Genomic DNA, 23,001 nt, shown 5'->3' on the forward strand with positions numbered 1-23,001 from the left:
CTGCACATAGTAAGCGCTTAACAAATGCCATTATTATTATTAATACAGTGCTCTGCATGCACTAAGCACTCAATAAATACGATTAAATGAGTGAATGAAGGAATCCAAGCCCTTATCCTATTCCACCTTGAGTACTGCATCAACCTCCTTGCTGACCTCCCTGCCCCCTGTCTCTTCGCACTTCAGTCCGTAGTGCACTCTACTGCCTGGACCATTTCTTTAAAAGTAGTTCAGACCATGTTCCCCCACTCCTGAAGAAGCTCTAGCGGTTGCCCATCCACCTCTGCATCCAACAGAAAATCCTTCCCATTGGCTTTAAAACACTCAACCCCCTTGCCCCTTCCTATCTTACTTCACTGATTTCTTTCTATAACCCAGTCCTCTCACTTTACTGCTATAACATCAATCCACTCACTGTACCTCGATCCTATCTATCTTGTTGCTGGCTCTTCATTCCACATCCTGGAACTCCCTCCCATTTAATTACTTAGAGATCAACACTCACCCCACCTACAAAGCCTTATTAAAATCACATCTCCTCCAAGAGACTTTCCCAGACTGTCAATCATATTTATTGAACACTTACTTCATAAAAGTAAGAACACAATAAATGTAATTGATTGATTTAAGAGGGAAGACTTCATCCCCATTTTACAGTTACAGAAACTGAGGCACAGTGAAGTTAAATCAATCAATCAATCAATCGTATTTATTGAGCACTTACTGTGTGCAGAGCACTGTACTAAGCGCTTAGGAAGTACAAGCTGGCAACATATAGAGACAGTCCCTACCCAACAGTGGGCTCACAGTCTAGAAGGGGGAGACAGAGAACAAAACCAAACATACTAACAAAATAAAATAAATAGAATAGATAGGTACAAGTAAGCAGACAAATGTACCTCTAAAGTGAACCTTGGGTCCCATTTATCCTACTCCAATATGAAGGTGTTTGTACAGATTTATTACTCTATTTATTTTACTTGTAAATATTTACTATTCTATTTATTTCATTAATGATGTGCATCTAGCTTTATTTCTATTTGTTCTGACGATTTGACACATGTCCACATGTTTTGTTTTGTTGTCTGTCTCCCCCTTCTAGACTGTGAGCTCGTTGTTGGGTAGGGACCGTCTCTATGTGTAGCCAACTTGTACTTCCCAAGCGCTTAGTACAGTGCTTCGCACACAGAAAGTGCTCAATAAATACTATTGAATGAACGACTCCCCATAGCACATATGTATCTATCTATATATATCTGTAATTTATTGTTTTATCTATTTGTACTAATGTCTGTCTCCCCCTCTAGACCGTGAGCTCATTGTTGGGTAGGGACCGTCTCTAGATGTTTCCAGCTTGTACTTCCCAATCGCTTAGTACAGTGCTCTGCACACAGTAAGCACTCAATAAATACGATTGAATGAATTAATGAACTTGTTCTTCCCAAGCATGTAGTACACTGCTCTGCACACAGTAAGCACTCAATAAATACAATTGAATGAATGAATGAATAGGGAAAGGAGTTGCAAGGAACTGAAAAAATCAAGAAAACTAGTCCATTTTTGCTTCCATGCTATAAGGAAGCTGACAAAAGTGGTCTTTGGGAAGCTCAGATTACACAAATTACTGAACACAGAGACTTCCTGCTTTGGAGATTTGCCACAACTCCCGCTTCTCGGCTCACAAACATTTGCCTAAGATTTCAGAGTGGAATTCACATATAAATCCAGCACTTTGGTCATGAACTCCTGACATGCCACGGGGAAAGTCTAGCAGTATTTGAAGACCCAAGTGGCCCCAAGCCTCCCCTGACCCTGACAAATGCTGAAGATTGGCTTAGGGGAAAGTGTTGTGTGTATTTTGCTTTTAAATCATGAAACAATTGCCCTCTATTCTTTCTGTTCATCCATCATCTCTAGGATGATGGTTCTGAATTAATCAGAATTATATCATTTATATAATTATGATATATTATAGTGATATATAAATATCACTCTATATTACGTGAATTATATCCTCTTGCCAGTGCTGCGTTTTCTGTAAGCCTTCAGGTACTTTTGGCTTTCTGGGTGTGTTGATTTATTTGAAAGAAGGAAAGGGGGATCTTCAGAAAACCCATTTCCACACACAAACATACTCCCATGAGATGGCAAATCAGATGGAAATCCTTTTCCCATCCTTCCGAAGGACAACTGGTATTCCAAATAGTTCCCAGAGTACAGAGCAGCCTTGGGGACTTACTCCCTCCTGCTCCCCCCGCCGACAAAATTCCACCAATCAGAGCATAAAACTGGAAGCATCTTCCTATTGAGTTTTGAGGAAACCGTTGTTATGTCCAACCTTCCATTTCCATCCGTGAATGTGACTTCCACTGATTTTTTCCATCCCTTTGGTTACAGTTTTTTGTCCATTGCAATTGAAGCCTGCTTGGATCTCCAATCTACTCAGACCAAGATACCTCCTGGATTCAGATCATGTGAGGATAAAGATACAACATTTTTTAAATGTTGATAAATAGAAGGTGTACAGTGTATAATATTTGTATAAAGATTCTATGTTGGGTTTGGTGAGGTAGGGAAAGAATTCCTGTTTGTTCAAAGAGAAGTATGAGCTCTTAGGGTGAAGAAATGTCCTTGAGAGTTAATGCCTTATCAATATTTGTTAAAGAGGAGGTCAAAGTCCTCAGGAGATTGGAATATATAAAAATATATTCCATGATATGAGCTCTCCCCCTGTACTTCCTCCTTGCCTTCCAGCATTTAATTTATGTTTAATTATGTGAAGGAGACAAAATGTTGAAGAAAGAAGGCTTTGGAACTGGAGATTTCCTTTGGCTTCCTGATAATCTACCCTTCATTTCCCTGCAGTAACTAAGGTTATGCATTTTTATGTGTTTTTCAGTCTGTGGGCTGTCATCCTTATTTGTGTTTTTGTGGGTCCTTATGTGTTTTCCCGGGAGTGGTGAGGTGGGATGGAGATCTATGCATTTTCTCACATTTACGAATGTGTATATCTCTGTGTGTGTTCAGGTATGTCTCCCTGTGCGTGTTCATACATGTCCTTGGACATTTCTCCGCATCTCTCTATAGACTGTTTAATGTGTGAGTCTTTCCCTGTGCATTTTAAGGGTGTCTCTCCCTCGGTTTTTGTGTCCATGTTTGTTCTCCTGTGGGTGAGTGTTCATGTATCTTTCTGTGTGCTTTTCTGTCTTTATCTCTGTGCATCTGTGATTGAGTATTTGCACATTCTTGTGTGTCCACATAACAATAATAATGATGGCATTTGTTCAGCGCTTACTATGTGCAAAGCACTGTTTTAAGCGCTGATGTTTCTCTTTCTTTGGATGTTTGTTTATGGGTATCTTTTTATTTTTTCTTTGTGCATCTGGGTGTTCCTCTGTGCACTAATTTCTGCTACCACACATGTTTTTGCTGTGTTTTTTTGGCTAGAACACTGTTAGGGAATTAGAGAATGTTCTTCCAACAATGCGAGTCTGTTAAATACAGCATACAGTGATGCCAGATGAAAATGTGTCCCACACAGCTCCTGCCACAGTGCCCATTACAATATGAGTTTTCCTTAACTCAGAGTTTGCAAGAAAGCAACCTCCCTCCATTATGAGACAACCGGGTTTATTTTTATTTTTTTTATTTTTTGGGTGTGTGTGTGTAAATATGTCTTCAAGGTTTGTAGCCAGGGTCTGTCCCTCACCCAGCAGACCTCTCCAATCCCACTTTGGGGATTTCTTGTATTTGGAGATCAGGATTTTGAGCTGCACACTCAGAGCTTCCTTTCATTCATTCGTTCATTAAATCATATTTATTGAGCGCTTACTGCGTGCCGAACACTGCACTTCCCTGGCTCTTTCCCTCCTGCCTCACGCTGCAGACACTGCAGCACGGGGTAGTGGATAGAACCCGGGCTTTGAAGGGGTCATGACCCAGAGGTCATGGATTCAAATCCCGGGTCCGCCAATTGTCAGCTGTGTGACCTTGGTCAAGTCACTTAACTTCTCTGGGCCTCAGTTCCCTCATCTGTAAAATGGGGATTAATGTGAGCCCCCCGTGGGACAGCCTGAGCACCTTGTAACCTCCCCAGTGTTTAGAACAGTGCTTGGCACATAGTAAGCACTTAATAAATGCCATTATTATTATTATTTGTCTGCTGTATGATCTTGGGCAAATCACTTAACTTCTCTGTCCCTCAGTTACATCACCTGTAAAATGGGGATGAGACTGTGAGCCCCACGTGGGACAGGGACTGAGTCCAACCCAATATGCCTGTATCCACCCCAGCGCTTATTGCAGTGCCTGGCACATAGTAAGTGCTAAACAAATACCAGAATTGTTATTATTATTATTTGTGCAGTTGCTGCTCACAATAGCCAAGTCTTCCCCTGCCACTCCTGAATGTGCTTCCCTAATTCTGATGGCTGGGTTTGTAGTGACAGTAGCAGATACTTGCGGCTTAAATTTCCCTCCTCCTGCTCTCTGTCACTTGCTGGGAATCAAATCCCAGTTTCCAGCTATTTCTCTTAGAATGCCTTACAAGAGTATCTGGAGTACATTAAAGTCTCAGTTGTTCCCTAGAGGTATTGCAATGCAAGCTGGATATTGATTCTAAGTATAGTTTTCCTTTAAGGCAAAGAAAGGACCAAAGACAGTCATTGTTGAGGAGAGCTGATATAATAATAATAATAATAATAATAATAATAAAAATAATAATAATAATGGAATTTTTAAGCGCTTACTATGTGCAAAGCACTGTTCGAAGCACTGGACACTGTTCTAAGCACTGGATAGCGAAGAGAGCAGGAAGATATCAACCTGCACATGGTTAAATCCTATGAATCAAACACATTTCTCATTTCATAAAGCATGCAGTTGCTGTAATGATTTTCAGGGAAGATGCATAACCTCAGCAAGGACATTCTGTTAACACCATTCATTCATTTATTCACTCAGATTTATTGAGTGTTTACTGTGTGCAGAGCACTGTACTAAGCGCTTGGGAAGTACAAGTCTGCAACGCATAGAGATGTTCCCTACCCAACAACGGGCTCACAGTCTAGAAGGGGGAGACAGACAACAAAACATAACATTTGGACAGGTGTCAAACTGTCAGAACAAAAAGAATTAAAGCTAAATGCACATCATTAACAAAATAAATAGAATAGTAAATATGTACAAGTAAAGTAAATAGAGTAATAAATCTGTACAAACATATATACAGGTGTTGTGGGGAGGGGAAGGAGGGGAAGGAGGTAGGGCTGGGGGGGATCCTAAAAAAACCCTCTCTTGACCCCACCTCACCTTCTAGTTATCGTCCCATATCCCTCCTACCATTCCTTTCCAAACTCCTTGAATGAGTTGTCTGCACTCGCTGCCTAGAATTCCTCAACAACAACTCTCTCCTCGACCCCCTCCAGCCTGGATTCCGTCCCCTACATTCCACGGAAACTGCCCTCTCAAAGGTCACCAATGACCTCCTGCTTGCCAAATCCAACGGCTCCTACTCTGTCCTAATCCTCCTCGACCTCTCAGCTGCCTTTGACACTGTGGACCACCCCCTTCTTCTCAACACGCCATCTGACCTTGGCTTCACAGACTCCGTCCTCTCCTGGTTCTCCTCTTACCTCTCCGGTCATTCTTTCTCAGTCTCTTTTGCAGGCTCCTCCTCCCCCTCCCATTCTCTCACTGTCGGGCTTCCCCAAGGTTCAGTGCTTGGTCCCCTTCTGTTCTCGATCTACACGCACTCCCTTGGTGACCTCATTCGCTCCCACGGCTTCAGCTATCATCTCTACGCTGATGACACCCAGATCTACATCTCTGCCCCTGCTCTCTCCTCCTCTCTCCAGGCTCGCATCTCCTCCTGCCTTCAGGACATCTCCATTTGGATGTCTGCCCGCCACCTAAAGCTCAACATGTCGAAGACTGAACTCCTTGTCTTCACTCCCAAACCTTGCCCTCTCCCTGACTTTCCCATCTCTGTTGACGGCACTACCATCCTTCCCGTCTCACAAGCCCACAACCTTGGTGTCATCCTCGACTCCGCTCTCTCATTCACCCGTCACATCCAAGCCGTGACCAAAACCTGCCAGTTTCACCTCCACAACATTGCCAAGATCCGCCCTTTCCTCTCCATCCCAACCGCTACCCTGCTCATTCAAGCTCTCATCCTATCCCGTCTGGACTACTGCATCAGCTTTCTCTCTGATCTCCCATCCTCGTGTCTCTCCCCACTTCAATCCATACTTCATGCTGCTGCCCGGATTATCTTTGTCCAGAAACGCTCTGGCCATATCACTCCCCTCCTCAAAAATCTCCAGTGGCTACCAATCAATCTGCGCATCAGGCAGAAACTCCTCACCCTGGGCTTCAAGGCTCTCCATCACCTCGCCCCCTCCTACCTCACCTCCCTTCTCTCCTTCTCCAGCCCAGCCCGCACCCTCCACTCCTCCACCGCTGACCTCCTCACCGTACCTCGCTCTCACCTGTCCTGCCATCGACCCCCGGCCCACGTCATCCCCCGGGCCTGGAATGCCCTCCCTCTGCCCATCCGCCAAGCTAGCTCTCTTCCTCCCTTCAAGGCCCTGCTGAGAGCTCACCTCCTCCAGGAGGCCTTCCCAGACTGAGCCCCTTCCTTTCTCTCCCCCTCGTCCCCCTCATCTTACCTCCTTCCCTTCCCCACAGCACCTGTATATATGTATAAATGTTTGTACATATTTTTTTACTCTATTTATTTATTTACTTATTTTATTTGTACATATCTATTCTGTTTATTTTATTTTGTTAGTATGTTTGGTTTTGTTCTCTGTCTCCCCCTTTTGGACTGTGAGCCCACTATTGGGTAGGGACTGTCTCTATATGTTGCCAATTTGTACTTCCCAAGTGCTTAGTACAGTGTTCTGCACATAGTAAGTGCTCAATAAATACGATTGATGATGATGATGAGAAGGAGGAGAGGAAAAAGGGGGCTCATTCTGGGAAGGCCTCTTGGAGGAGGTGAGCTCTCAGTAGGGCTTTGAAGGGAGAAAGGGAGGACACCAGTGAGTCACAGACAGTTCCATTAGGGTAAACTCTCTTGCCAAATTTGGCTCCAATCTAATGATAAACTGCTTCTTCCTAGTTCCAAGGGGCACGACAGAATAAATGGAAGAGAAGAATTGTACCAGAGTGACTGAGTTTATTCTTTTGGGATTTACGGACCACCCAGACTTACAATTTGTCATCTTTCTGCTGTTTTGTGCCATCTATCTCGTTACTGTGGTGGGGAATCTGACCATCGCCTTGTTGATCAAGATGAGTTCCCAGCTTCACACCCCCATGTATTTTTTCCTCAGCAATCTGTCTCTCTTAGATGTCAGTTATTCTTCTATCATTGCTCCCAAAATGATGGTCAGCTACCTTCTGGCCAAAAAGGTGATATCGTTTGCAGAATGTGTAACCCAGTTTTTCTTGTTCTCCCTAGCTGTTAATGCTGAAGTTTACCTGTTGGCTGTAATGGCCTATGATAGGTTCGTTGCCATTTGTAAACCATTGCGTTATACCATTTTGATGTCCAAGAAAAGCTGCATCCTTTGGGTAGCCAACTCGTATCTCTGCGCTTCTGTGAATGCAATAGCCCACACTAGTGCCTTGTTCAGGTTGTCCTTCTGCAGCTCAAATATTATCAACCATTTTTTCTGTGACATCCCTCCTCTCCTCGCCATCTCCTCCTCGGATACCCACATGGCAGCATTGGTCCATTTCATCTTTGCCACCATCGCTATCGTAAGCACCATCCTGGCCATTCTCCTGTCCTATGCATACATCGCGGCTGCGATCCTGAAGATCCGTTCCACTGAAGGGAGATGCAAAGCCTTTTTCACTTGTGCTTCCCACCTAATGGCTGTGTCCATTCTGTACGGGACTTTGATTTTCATGTACATATGTCCCATCTCCAGCCTGTCGGCATACCAGATCAAAGTAATGTCCATGTTTTATTCCTTGGTGATTCCCATGTTGAATCCCCTGATCTATAGTGTGAGGAACAAAGAGGTGAAAGAGGCCCTGAAAAAGACTCTAGGCTGGAAACTGTCCCTATTTTAATATAACTGCAGCATTTTAATGTTGTTTCCTTTACTACATATTACCAGGTAAAGGACTCGAGAAGCAGTGTGAGTCAGTGGAAATTCACTGGCTTTGGAGTCAGAGGTCATGGGTTCAAATCCCAGCTCCGCCAATTGTCAGCTGTGTGACTTAAGGCAAGTCACTTAACTTCTCTGTGCCTCAGTTCCCTCATCTGTAAAATGGGGATTAAGACTGTGAGCCCCCCGTGGGACAACCTGATCACCTTGTAACCTCCTCAGTGCTTAGAACAGTGCTTTGCACATAGTAAGCACTTAATAAATGCCATCATTATTATTATTATTATTACTAAGAAAAGATCTATTTTTTTTACTCTGGGATGCAGTAATATTACAGTCTTTGAGAATATATATTCAATGTTATGTCTTCAAGTATATTATAAATTTCTTATTTATTTCCTGTTTGTTCATGTATATCACATGCAGCCTATGGTTATATGACTGTTCTCAATCCTCTTAGTATTTCTCGTATAAATTGTAAACTCCTTGAAATATTTATGGCCACACAAATATCTTTTTAAAATGAATATGTCAATAGTATTTACTGAGTGCTTAGTCTGTGCAGAGCACTGTACTAAGATCTGATCTCTGATCTCAAGGTGTTTACAATCTACTTGGGAAAACAGACTCCAATATAAATTACAGGTAGAAGGAAGCAATAAGTACAATAGAGTCTAAAATTCATAAGTGCAATGGAGGATGTGAGGACCCAAGTGATTAATTGATGTGGAAGATCTGAAGTAATATTTGAGGGGGATATGGGGCTCATCTTTTCTTATGCCGTCAAGTCGTTTCTGACCCATAGCGACACGATGGACACATCTCTCCCAGAACACCCTCCATCTGCAATCATTCTGGTACTGTATCCATAGAGTTTTCTTGGTAAAAATATGGAAGTGGTTTACTATTGCTGCCTTCCATGCAGTAAAATCAACTCTGCCCTCGACTCTCTCCTATGCTACTGCTGCCCAGCATGGCGCTTAGTACAGTGCTCTGCATGCAGTAAGCACTCAATAAATATGATTGAATGAATGAATGGATGGATGGGTGAGTTTGACTTGTAGCAGATTTCCCTCCAGTCACTAGCCACTGTCCACGCTAGGAATGGAATGGATAATTCTCTGCTTGACTCTTCCTCCCGTAACTGAGACTGGTAGAGTATTACCTGGAAACTCTCCAGGTGTGACCCTGAGAGAGGGGATATAGGGCAAGGAGTTGAAAAATTAATTAGGGAAGAACTTCAGGAGAAGATACGATTTTAGGGGGCTTTTGAAAATGACAAAAACAGTAATCTGCCATATGTTGAAGGTGGGATGGAATTCCAGGCTGAGCAGAGGGCAGAAGTGAAGATTCAGTAGTGACAAGTAGGAAGCACAGTGCTTAGGTTGGTTTGAGAGGAGCAAAATATGCAAACTGGGCTGTTGTGGGAGAACAAGGATAAGCAGGGTGGGAGAGCTAGTTGAGTGACTTTTAACCAAGAGGAATGGGTAGCCATTGGAAGTTTATAAGGAGTGGGGAGATATGCCCAGAATAATGTTTCAGAAAAAGGACAGAATGAAATATGGACTTTCTAAAGGGAGAAAATGGAGGCTGGTTGGGGCTGGGAAGAGGCTGATACAGTAATCAAATCAGGGTATGACCAAGGTGGTGGAAGTCTGGATGGGAAAGAAGGGGTAGATTCTGGAAATATTTGCTTCCTGCAGGGTTGGGAAGAACACCACAGGATTTAATGCAAGAGGAAGTGCTATTGTTTCTAAATATACAGGCTCTTCTTGTGGATGCTCTCTGTGGCACTACTAAGATACAATAAAAAAACTAACTTTGGAAGAAAAAATGTACAAAATAATACTTCATTTAAAAAAAGCAAACATGTAAAACTCTGTTCATTGAACATGTATCTCCTTCTCTTTTCTAAGTCCCCTGCCCCAGAGTTCATTTTCAGTAGGGATAAAAGAATGCAGGAGGAGATGGTTACCAGGGACCCAGAAGGAAAGAAGACATGGATGGTGAGGAAATATCAGTGCCAGTAAAGACATGCCCTCTCAGATGTCGTCAATAGTCTTGTATGTGTATTGAATGGGCTGTGTTTAATTGTTGGATTGGGAGCAACAAACCTTTATTCCTTTCCAACCCAGCCATCTGCACCTCTCTAGAGCAGGTTTCAGTCAGTGGTCCCATTTACCCTGGGCTAAAGATCTCAGTATCGTGGGGATGGGAGAGTTGGGAAAGGAAAAGACAAGGGAGAAGCAGAGGGCTTAGTGGAAATAGCACAGACCGGGAGCCAGAGGATCTGGGTTCTGATCTTGGCTCGGCCACGTTTCTGCTGTATGACTTTGGCCAAGTCTCTGTTCTCAGTTAGCTCATCTGAAAAATGTGGGTTAAGACCGTGACTCCAATGTGAGACATGGGCTACGTCCAACTTGATTAGCTTGTACCAACCCTGGCACTTTATAAAGTGCCTGCCACATAGTAAATACTTAACAAATACCATTTTAAAAAATAAGGGTAATGTAGGTGAACAGTCCAGATTGGAAAATCGGGTCTTGCCCAGTAAACTACTCATCTCCATTGTCACTACCTCAAAGATCTCAAAGAGGAAAAATTATATCCTTCCAATCTGAAGGATGGTCATATTCATTCCCTTCCTGTCTGTCTCTCCTCCCCACCTTCATTTTTTTTAGTGATTATGAGCTTTCTCCTGCCCAGATATGTGATCTAAGGCAAGAGCTAGAGAGCCACTCTCCTCTGCTTTGAGTTAGTGTTTGGGGATAGAAAGAAAATGAAAAGTGAGTCAAAATGTTTTTGAGCATCTATTCATTCATCATTCATTCAATCATATTTATTGAGCGCTTACTGTGTACAGAGCACTGTACTCATGTATTCACATTTATTTACCGAAAACCTGATTTAATGGAATAATCGACCCTTACAGTATTTTATATTTGGAGATTCTCAGCTTCACATCCACGCAGCTTGGCATAGTGGAAAAACAGCATGGCCCAGTGGATAGTGCAAGGACCTGGGAATCAGAAAGACCTGGGGTCGCATACCTGCTCTACCACTTGTTTGCTGTGGTACCTCAGGCAAGGCACTTAACATCTCTGCACCAAAGTTTTCTTAACTGTAAAATGGGGATTAAGACTGTGAGCCAAATGGAGGATATGGATGGTATCCAACCTGCTTATCTTGTATCTACCTCCAGTATTTAGTACAGTGCCTGGCACATAGTGAATGCGTAAGAAAAAAAAATAAAAATAAAGCATTGGTCTGCGACAGTTGAGACTGATTTGAGGAGCAGCATGGCCTAATGGAAAGAAGAAGGACTTGAGAGTCAGATGACCTGGCTTCTAATCCCCGCTCTGCCACTTGTCTGCTGTGTGACCTTTACTTTTCTATGCCTCAGATGCTTCATCTGTCAAATAGGGATTAAGACTGTGAGCCCTATGTGGGACAGAGACTGTGTTTCACCTAATTATTATGTACGTACCCCAATGCTTAGTACAGTGTCTGACACATTGTAAGTGCTTAACAAGTTCTATTAAAAAAATATTGTGTTCATTGCACTTAGTATCTGAATATCAGTCATTAGTGTTTCTGCAGGGAGGAAGGAAGCAAAATTGTGTGTTCATCTTATCTTTGTTGGTTTTGACTAGTCACAAACAACCCAGTTTTCTATCATTTCAACCAAGTAGGTTCCACCCTTACCCAAATTTCCAACAGTGTTGTTCCATTAAGCTCATTGTACTCCAAAAATAATATTAAAGCCCAATAAAGTGAGAAATAGAAGCAAACAGTTCATATTCCACAATCTTAAAAAGCAAAGGAGTTAAAGAAGGTCTTTCAGTAGCAAACGCCCAATGGAAATTTGATAGACATTGTTATCATACAGGCCACACTAAGAACGAGAGACCACCTTATGAATCAAATGAGCATATATCGCATGTAGAGCACTGTATGAAGCAGTTGGGAGGGTTTCATAGAGAAATCATAATCCCTGCCTTCAACAATCTCAAAGTCTAGTAAGGGGGACAGACTCTAAAGTAAATTACCCGGCAGAACTGGAGTTCAAAGATGTGTACACAAATAATAATGATGGTATTTGTTAAGTGCTTACTATGCACCAAGCACTGTTCTAAGCACTTGGGGTGGGGGATACAAGGTAATCAGGTTGTCCCACATAGAGCTTACAGACTTAATCCCCATTTTACAGATGAGGGAACTGAGGCACAGAGAAGTTAAGTGACTTGTCCAAAGTCACGTAGTTGATAAGTGGCAGAGTCGGGATTAGGATCCATGACCTCTGTCTCCCAAACCTGAGCTCTTTCCACACAAATGCAGCTGGGAATGTGAGTTCCCCAAATGCTTAGATGACGCAGTAGTGCTGAAATAGCATTCGGGAGGAAATGACATGGTGAGAAGAGAAATTAATTGGAAAAGTCCTCCTGGAGGAGGAGGTAGTTCAAAAGGGCTTTGGAAAGGCAGAGCCGAGGTCTGATATATTTGTAAGAAGAGGGAGTTCCTCACAGAATGAAGGATATGTTAGAGGTTTGAGAGTTAATAAGGAGAAATAGTGAGAAAATAAACTTAAAATAATAATAATAACAATCACAATAACAATATAATAAAAGAAACAGTGCCCAACCAGATTATCTTGTACCTACCCCAGTGCTTAGAAAAGTGTGCGGCCCATAGTAAGCAATTAACAAATAAAATTTTTTAAAAAATAAAACAAAGAGTGAAAGCTGAGGTATAGTTGAAAAAGTGAGTGGATAATTAAGGAGAAAGCTGGTGAAGTGTTTTAAATCAAATGGTCAGGTGTTCTGCTCTATGAGGAGTGGACTGGGTAAGCACTGAAGATTTTTGAGAAGTAGAGAGATGTGCAGAAGGATGTTTAGATAAGTGATCCAGACAGCAGATCGAAGTGTGGCTGTAAGCCCAGCGTGGGCAGGGATTGTCTCAATCTTTATTGTTGAATTGTACTTTCCAAGCTCTTTGTGCAGTTCTCTGCACACAATAAGCACTCAATAAATATGATTGAATGAAATACGATTGAATGAAAGTATGGACTGGAGAGGGGTGAGAATGAAGGCAGGGAGATCAGTGAGGAGGCTGATGTGGTAATCAAGCCACAGTGTGGCTGTTGGATGGCGAGGAAGGGTGAACCCAAGTAATGTTTTGGATGAAAAACTCACAGGGTCTGCAGAGTTGAGAGTGAGAAGTCAAGGAAATTACTAAGACTGTGAATTTCAGAAACAGGGAGGATAGCAGTGTTTTAAATTATGATGGAAAATATAGGTGGCAGAGAAAATTTGAGAGGAGAGATGAGTTCAATTTAAGGTAAATTGAGTTTAAGGTACCAGTGAGACTCCATGTGGTTAGAGGTGCCTTGGAGGCAGGAGGAAATGTAAGATTGTAGACACGGAGGTAGGGACTAACAAGAATTTGGGAGCCAGCTGCTTGAAGGTGGTATCTGAAACCATGGGAGTGGGTGAGATCCCCAAGTAAGTGAGTGTAAAGTGAGAAGAGAAGGGAACCCAAACCAGAACCTTAGGGGATACCTATAATGAGGAGGTTGGGGAGGAAGAAGAGCCAGCTAAAAATACTGAGAAGGAATGACCAGAGGGATCAAAGGAGAACCAGGAGAGATTGGAATCAATAAAACCAAGGTTGTATAATATATATATATAGAAGAAAGGTGTGGTCTACAGTGTCAAAAACAGCTAGGTGATTAGTCTACAATAGCTTTGGCATTATCAGTGATCTTGTAGAGTACAGTCTCAGTGGAATGAAGAGGATGGAAACAAGATTATGGAATGTCAAGAGTAGAGTTGGAAAAGAGGGAGTGGAGGAATGGGAGCAAGTCTTCACTTGAAGACCAGTCACTAAAAAGGAGGTGCCACTATGGAGTCTACCCATTTCTGGCAGACTGAGCCAAGCACTAGCTCTCTGTGTTGCACTAAACTCCAGGTGAGGCAAAAATGGCACAGCTGAACTGATCCCTTTTGCTCTTTCCTTAACAAAGCTAAGGCAAAGCCACACAACAACGTGGGAGCTGCAAGTGACATGCTGTTATTGCTGTTACTTCATTGGCTCAGGTAATTCACATATTTTGCTTTGTCGTCTGTCTCCTCTTTCTAGACTGTGAACCCGTTGTTGGGTAGGGACCGTCTCTATAGGTTGCCGACTTGTACTTCCCAAGCACTTAGTACAGTGCTCTGCACACAGTAAGCGCTCAATAGATACGACTGAATGAATGAATAACTACATTTCAATGACAATAATTGTGGTATTAAGCACTTACTATGTGCTTATGAGAAGCAGTGTGGTCTAGTGGATAGAGAATGCGCCTGAGAGTCAGAATAACCTGGGTTCTAATCCCAGTTCTGCCACTGTCTGCTGGATGACCTTGGGCATCACTTCTCTGTGTCTCAGTTACCTCATCTGCAAAATGAGGATTAAGATTGTGAATCCCATGTGAGACATGGACTATGACCAACTTGATTTATTTGTATCTACCGCAGCACTTAGTACAGTGCATGGCATATAATAAGCACTTAAAAAATACCATAAAAAATGTGCCAAGGACTGTATTAAGCACTGAGGTAGATATAAGATAATTAGGTCCCACATGGGGCTCCAAGTCTAAGTAGGAAGGAGAAGCAGCATGGCTCAGTAGAAAGAGCAAGGGCTGGGGAGCCAGAGGTCATGGGTTCTAATCCCGGCTCCACCACTTGTCAGCTGTGTGACCTTGGGCAAGTCACTTCACTTCTCTGGGCCTCAGTTCCCTCATCTGTAAAATGGGGATGAAGCCTGTGAGCCCCACGTGGGACAACCTGATTACCCTGTATCTACCCCAGTGCTTAGAACAGTGCTTGCCACATAGTAAGCTTAACATATACCAACATTATTATTATTAAAAGGTACTGAACCTGCATTTTGCAGGTTCAAAATGCCTGGTTCAACTCTGCCCATCCGCCAAGCTAGCTCTCTTCCTCCCTTCAAGGCCCTGCTGAGAGCTCACCTCCTCCAGGAGGCCTTCCCAGACTGAGCCCCTTCCTTCCTCTCCCCCTCGTCCCCCTTTCCATCCCCCCCATCTTACCTCCTTCCCTTCCCCACAGCACCTGTATATATGCATATATGTTTGTACATATTTTTTTACTCTATTTATTTATTTATTTTATTTGTACATATCTATTCTATTTATTTTAGTTTGTTAGTATGTTTGGTTTTGTTCTCTGTCTCCCCCTTTTAGACTGTGAGCCCACTGTTGGGTAGGGACTGTCTCTATATGTTGCCAATTTGTACTTCCCAAGCGCTTAGTACAGTGCTCTGAACATAGTAAGCGCTCAATAAATACGATTGATGATGATGATGATGATGATGATTTTGCAGATGAGGGAACTGTGACACAGAGAACTGAAGTGACTCACCCAAGATCACAAATCAGGTACATACTGGAGCAGAGATTAGAATCCAGGTTCTCAGACTTCCAGGCCAATGCTCTTTCCACTAGGCAACCTGCTTCTCTAAATCCTCAAATCTTAAAAGAGAATTACCCCAGGATCATTTTAACCCATATAAGTCTGACAGCCTGTATATCTTAATATCACCTGGCACTTGACATCAAGAGCTGAAAAATTTGTTCCCTCCTCCACTAGAGTCACTAACTTTGCATCTGCCCATTCATTGAAAATATATTTGGGCAAGTCACTTCACTTCTCTGTGCCTCAGTTCCCTCATCTGTAAAATGGGGATTAAGACTGTGAGCCCCCCGTGGGACAACCTGATCACCTTGTAACCTCCTCAGTGCTTAGAACAGTGCTTTGCACATAGTAAGCACTTAATAAATGCCGTCATTATTATTATATTTTTCTCTGCACCATCCTTCTCAAAACCTCCTGGGCTTTCTTGTTCCCTGGGCTGTAAATCAAGGTATTCAGGACGGGTAGCAAGAGAGTCCCCCTCTCAGAGTCACATCTGGAGTGTTTCCAGCGCTCTACCAGTCTCAGCTACTGGAGGGAGAGTCACGCAGAGGCATACTCATTCCATTCCTAGCTTGGGCAGTGTCTAACTAGTGGAAGGCAACCTGCTACAAATCACAACTCACCCATGCTGGACAGCAGCGACATGGGAGAGAGTTGAGAGTTGCGAGAAGCAGCATGGCTCAGTGGAAAGAGCACGGGCTTTGGAATCAAAGGTCATGGGTTTGAAACCCAGCTCTGCCAACTGTCAGCTGTGTGACATTGGACAAGTCACTTAACTTCTCTGTGCCTCAGTTACCTCATCTGTAAAATGGGGATTAAGATTGTGAGCCCCCTGTGGGACAACCTGATCACCTTGTAACCTCCCCAGCACTTAGAACAGTGCTTTGCACACAGTAAATGCTTAATAAAAGCCATGATTATTATTATTACTGTGCAGAAGGCTGCAATGGTAAGCCACTTCCATATTTTTACCAAGAAAACTCTATGGATATACTACCAGAAGGATGGCAGATGGATAGCAGGGCATTCTGGGAGAGATGTGTCGGTGGTGTCGCTATGGGTGGGAAACAATTCGACGGCAAAAGACAAGACAGGAACAAGAGAGTAAAAAACACAGACGCTATTTTGGCCTGAGCCAATGGACAGGTGAAAGGTGGATGAAAATATGCAAATATCATTGTTCCATAGAAAATGGTGACCACTGTCAGGTGGGACACACAGGTGGAAAAGGCTTTGTGCCTGCCTTTGGAATCCTTAGGATGGTGGAGAGAATACATACATAGGAGCTGATTACCATCTGAAAGGTGATCACTGTAATGGCCCCAGAGAAAATCAAGAGCAAGACCTTATTACTGTAGGTTTCGGAACAGGAGAGTTTGAACAATAATGGGATGTCACAGAAGTAACGATTAATGACATTAGGTCCGCAGAAAGACAAACTCAGTAAACCAGTCATATGCGTGAGTGAATTCAAAAAGCCTATTAAGTAGAATCCAGCCACCAGATATATACAGGCCTTTAGGGTCACAGTGACTCTGTAGTGAAGTGGGTAGCAAAATAGGTAAATATTGGTCATAAGCCATCACAGCCAGCAGAAGACACTCTGTGGTTACGAGCGTGTTGAAACAGGAATATTGGAGGATACACCCTGTGTACGATATGACTCTCCTCTCTGAGGTGAAGTTCACCAGCATCTTGAGAGTGAAAACTGATGAAGAGCAGAAATACAAGAAAGCCAGGTGACCGAGGAAAAATACTGGGGGGAATGAAGCTGGGAATGATCATCCAGAGATTTTTCACCACAGTTACCAAATAAATCAAAAGAAACAGCACAAAAAAGGTCATTCTCAAGCCAGGGTTATCTGTCAGCCCCAAGAGAATGAATTGACTTATCACAGTATCAAACCCTTTAACCATTTATGAGACTTCACCAAACGATACCTTCCAGAATAAGAAAAGAGATCAGATCAATCATCAGGTAAGGGGCCACAGATTAAATCTTAAATCTCACCTAAGTTGTAATAATAATTATAATAATTTTGTTATTTGTTAAGTGCTTACTGTGTGTCAAGCCCTGTTCTAAGCGCTTAGAAGAGTGCCTGACACATAGTAAGCATGTAACAAATACGGAGCATGGCCTAGTGGAAAGAGCACGAGCTTGGGAGTCTGAGGACGTGGGTTCCAACCCTGGCTCTGCCACTTGTCTGCTGCGTGAGCTTGGGCAAGTCATTTAACTTTTCTGTGCCTCAGTTACCTCATCTGTAAAATGCGGATTAAGACTGTGGACTCCACGTTTCGGAACTGGAGAGTTTGAACAATAACGGGATGTCACAGAAGTAACGATTAATAACATTAGGTCCGCAGAAAGACAAACTCAGTAAACCACTCATATGCGTAAGTGAATTCAAAAATCCCATTAAGTAGAATCCAGTCACCAGGTATATACAGGCCTTTAGGGTCACACAATGCCTCTGTAGTGAAGTGGGTAGCAAATAGCTAAATATTGCTTAATCCAGTAAAATGGGGATTTAGACTGTGAGCCCCATGTGGGACAACCTTATTACCTTGTATCTACCAGCGCTTCAAATAGTGCTTGGTACCCAATAAGTGCTTAACAGATATCATTATTATTACTGTTATTATAGACATACCAACTCTAATGTATCCTCCCAAGTGCTCAGTATTGTGCTCTGCACACTGTAAGCACTCAAAGTCCCATTGATTGATTGATGTTAAAAAAATACCACTCATGTTAATAGGCAAATGCGCTTGCCCCAGAATGCTCAGATCCTGGAGTCCCCTGATCAAGACCAACAGCTTCATAGAGGAAATGGAAACACACACCACCACGGATATTGGTCTAGAGTAGCCAGCCATGGCCAGCATGTTCGACCTCTTGGAGATGGGAGGGATAAAGAAGTGGAGCCGAGAAGATGACTATCACCCCAGCAAGTGAAGTGTTCTGTGCCAGAGATGAAGAAGGGACATTCTTCAAAAAATAGAAAGTTCCAGAGATGCTTCCAGATTGCTCATCTCAATCCGGTAAAGGTAGTTTTCTCCAATGACGAGGTGTGGTTTCTGTTTCTGCTTCTCTTCCGCCACCCCCCACGATAAACGGAGTCCCCCTAAATGCCAAAATAAAAAAAGGAACTTTTCCTGACCCCCTCATCTGATTAGGGAACTTGCTGAAAGGAGATTATCCTCTTTTCCTCACAGTGAAAATTAAATGCACATTTGTGGATTTTTTGCCATGCTAAAAAAAAATCTTGTTTGTCTTTCTTTTCAGGAAGGATGGAGAGGGGAAACAGATTAAACAGATAATAAGAATGGGAAATCTGGTAGGAGAACAGGGAGAAAATCCAGGGCAAGTCTCAGGTTTGAGTACAACTCCATAATTGGAACACTTTTTAAATGTTAAGCCACCCTCAAAGCCTTATTAAAAGCATATCTCTTCCAAGAGGTTTTCCTCGACTAGGCCCTCATTTCAATTTATTCCGCTCATTTCCATATAGCTCTTGCATTTGTGTTTGAACACATTATCCACCCCTCTGTCAGCCCCACAGCACTTTCGTACCTATGGGAGTATCATGCCATAGTGGATAGACACATGCCTGGGAGTCAGAAGGGAATGGATTCTAATCCTGGCTCTGCCATTTGTCTGTTGTGTGACCTTGGGCAAGTCACTTCACTTCTCTATGCCTGTTACGTCATCTGTAAAATGAGTACTGAGGCTGTGAGACCCACATGGGACAGGGACTGTCAATTTACTCGTATCCACCCCAGCTCTTAGTATATTTCCTGGCACATAGTAAGCACTTAACAAAGTGTGGTTCAGTGGAAAGAGCCCGGGCTTGGGAGTCATTGGTCATGGGTTCTAATCCTGGCTCTGCCACAAAATAATACTAATAATAATAATAATAATGACATTTGTTAAGCACTTACTATGTGCAAAGCACTGTTCTAAACACTGGGGAGGATACAAGGTGATCAGGTTGTCCCATGGGGGGCTCACAGTCTTAATCCCCATTTTCCAGATGAGGGAACTGAGGCCCAGAGAAATTAAGTGACTTGCCCCAAGTCACACAGCTGACAATTGGCTGTCAGGATTTGAACCCATGACCTCTGACTCCAAAGCCCGTGCTCTTTTCCACTGAGCCACGCTGCTTCTCTAATGGAAAGAGAACGGGCTTGGGAGCCAGAGGTCGTGGGTTCTAATCCCGCCTCCTCCACTTGTCAGCTGGGTGAGTTTGGGCAAGTCACTTCACTTCTCTATGCCTCAATTACCTCATCTGTAAGATGGGGATTAAGACTGTGAGCCCCAAGTGGGACAACCTAACTACCCCAACACTTAGCACATAGTAAGTGTTTAGCAAATTCCATTATTATCATTTTGGCTCCACATTTATATGTGGTTTAGGGATGATTGGGGTGTGAATCTCTTGTAATTTGTCAAGCTTTGATTTTACACTAAACATTTTCCTGATTATGAACAGTTAGAGCTAGGTCTGGGAATAAGAAGTCAGAAATGCACTGCCACTTCCAGATGCGGTGCTTTCATTCTTTCATCAGCTTTCAAGAAAATTGCTCCATATTTTCTTGGCATAGAAATCGAAGGGAAGAGACCCAAGTCTACGTTTAGACGAAAGCCATGTTGTCCCTGAAACCTTGCCATTCATTCTACTGGTGGTGATGACAGATTAATTGGAGTTCGACTGTCGGTGCTATGTATTTATTGGATAGTAGAAATTTCAGGGGAAGGAGAACAATTAAAAAGAGAAACCTCATCTAGCCTAAATCATGACAGGTTGGTATATTTATTTATATGCATAGAAACACAATCAATCATGGTATTTAATGAGTGCTTACTAATCTGCAAAGCACTCTACTAAGGGCAAAAACACACACTCCCAAACACACACACACACACACACACACACACAAAAAAAAATCTTTTGGAATAAAGGATGATTTTACTGACTTTGATTTCTTTTCTGTCAAAATTCAGTAGTGTTCCTGGTAAGGGAAATATGATGGAAAATAATAATAATAATAATAATGGCATTTATTAAGCGCTTACTATGTTCAAAGCACTGTTCTAAGCACTGGGGAGGTTACAAGGTCATCAAGTTTTCCACAGGGGGCTCACAGTCTTAATCCCCATTTTACAGATGAGGTAACTGAGGCCCAGAGACCAATAATAATAATAATGATGTTGTTTGTTAAGCACTTACTATGTGCAAAGCACTGTTCCAAGCACTGGGGAGGATACAAGGTGATCAGGTTTTCCCATGTGGGGCTCACAGTTTTAATCCCCATTTTACAGATGAGGTACCTGAGGCCCAGAGAAGTGAAGTGACTTGCCCAAAGGCACGCAGCTGACAATCGGCAGAGCCAGGATTTGAACCCATGATCTCTGACTCCAAAGCCCGGGCTCCTTCCACTGGGCCACGCTACTTCTCATAGCCCAGCCCGGCCTGGCCCCCTTATCAATTATGTTTCTCAACTTGATATCAGTAGTGGCGAGGACCGGGCTCACTGGGGTCTTGTGGCCCAGTCCAGGAACGGTTAAGCCAGCCTCGTGGGAACCCTTCAGCATGAGTCCTCTGCCATTTGTTAAGCTTTTACTGTGTGTCAAACGCTGTGCTGGGCACTGAGGTAGATACAATTAGAGCCAACACTCCCTGTTCCTCCCGGGGCACTCATTCTAAGTAGGAGGGACAGCAGGTATTTAGTCCCCATTTTGTACAGGCCTAGAGAAGCAAAGTGACTTGCCCAGGGTCACATAGCAAGTGAGTGGCAGGGCCAGGATTATTAATAATAGTAATAATAATAATAATGATGGTATTTATTAAGCACTTACTATGTGCAAAGCACTTTTCGAAGCACTGGGGAGGTTACAAGGCCATCAGGTGGTCCCATGGGGGGCTCACAGTCTTCATACCCATTTTCCAGATGAGGTCACTGAGGCCCAGAGAAGTGAAGTCACACTAAAGCAGGAAAAAGGTCCCAAAATCCACCTGCAACCCAAAACTGGTAGCAGGGCTCCAAAGGCTCTGATTATCCTATCATGCATCCACCCCAGGACTTAGCACAGTATTGGCACAGAGTAAATTCCTAACAATTATATCACAGTTTTATGATTAGTTGCAAATAATAACAATAATAGTAATAATAATGATCCCTTCTACCTCATATACATGTAAAGATTGTAAAGGGTGGGGAGTAGTTTTTTTCAGGATGAGGTCATGCTTGAACATTGCTATCACCTTAGGGTAGAGTTGAGCAGAAATGTTTCCTTCATTGATCTCCCCTGAATCTAATATAGGTCACCTGTCCTTTTGAATTTGAGTCTTCTTCCAAAATCCTACCACTTTACCAAATTGCTTTTCCCCTCTCTAGAGAAATCAGTGAACAGATCTTGCTATAGGAGCTTTATACCTCCCTCAGATGAATGAACAAATCCCCAGAAAGTGACAAGACTGGCCAACTAGGGAATTGAATGTGAATAAAAGGCACTGAATATGCTTAAACAGATATAGACTCACTGATGTAAATATAGATTCATATATATCATGTGCTATGGTGGGTGTAAAATATCAGGAGATGCCACGGTTCGATTAAAGAGGTTTCCAATCAAGGTTTTCTTGGATTATCATCCTTTGTTTTACTGGTATCAGGATCGGCATCTGACCAAGAAGTTCAGTTTATCCATGAATGTGAAAAGGTATGGCTTGTCAAGACTTTAAAATTGATATTCAAAGGATGTCATGGGTCACTATCTACAGGGAAAAGTCAAAGGATTAGGTGGTTTATCTTATTAATTGGGATAGAATCCTATCAGAAATGTGTTTAACTTCCAAAATAGTCAGAATAAATAATCACTCCAGGGAAGTGATTCGGTTTCCTCATCTGTAAAATGGTGATTCGATACCTGTTCTCCCTCATACTTAAACTGTAACCCTGATTTGGGCAGGGGTTGTGTCTGACCTAAATACCTTGTATCTACCCCAACAGTTAGTGCAGTGCTTGGCACCTAATCAGAGCTCAACAAATACCATCATTATTATCACTGTATTATTGTTACTAATATGGCTATTACTATTATTATTATTATTGATTTTGAAGTGAAAGAAGGGAAAAATGAGGGAGAACCTAAAGCAAATCCAAATTCCAGGTACAATGGTCCAAATACTCAAGTGCCTCTCATTTTATAAATTCTTTTGCCAAACAAACAAGTGAATTCTGATCAACAAGTTTCTGAAGATGTGTACTCCCAGCACATAGTCTTCCTCAAGACTGTGACCCAGTGGAAGCAGCCAGGCCCCAGGTCTTAATATTTAAAGGTCTCCACCTCAGGATTTCTGGGATGACAGGACTTTTGCTTCCTGGAA

At 42.7% G+C, this 23,001-nt stretch overlaps 1 protein-coding gene and 1 pseudogene across 1 annotated transcript; one reads left to right on the plus strand and one right to left on the minus strand.

Moving 5' to 3' along the window:
• Positions 1–7,149: 7,149 nt before the first annotated feature.
• LOC119944053 (olfactory receptor 1019-like) lies at positions 7,150–8,088 on the plus strand. Its single transcript, XM_038765279.1, has one exon. It carries the CDS (start codon positions 7,150–7,152, stop codon positions 8,086–8,088), a length of 939 nt encoding a protein of 312 aa, XP_038621207.1.
• A 7,900-nt stretch (positions 8,089–15,988) lies between these two features.
• On the minus strand, positions 15,989–17,527 carry LOC119944054 (annotated as a pseudogene).
• Positions 17,528–23,001: the final 5,474 nt, after the last annotated feature.

Source organism: Tachyglossus aculeatus, chromosome 22 (assembly GCF_015852505.1).
Source record: "Tachyglossus aculeatus isolate mTacAcu1 chromosome 22, mTacAcu1.pri, whole genome shotgun sequence".
Classification (NCBI taxonomy): Eukaryota; Metazoa; Chordata; class Mammalia; order Monotremata; family Tachyglossidae; genus Tachyglossus; species Tachyglossus aculeatus.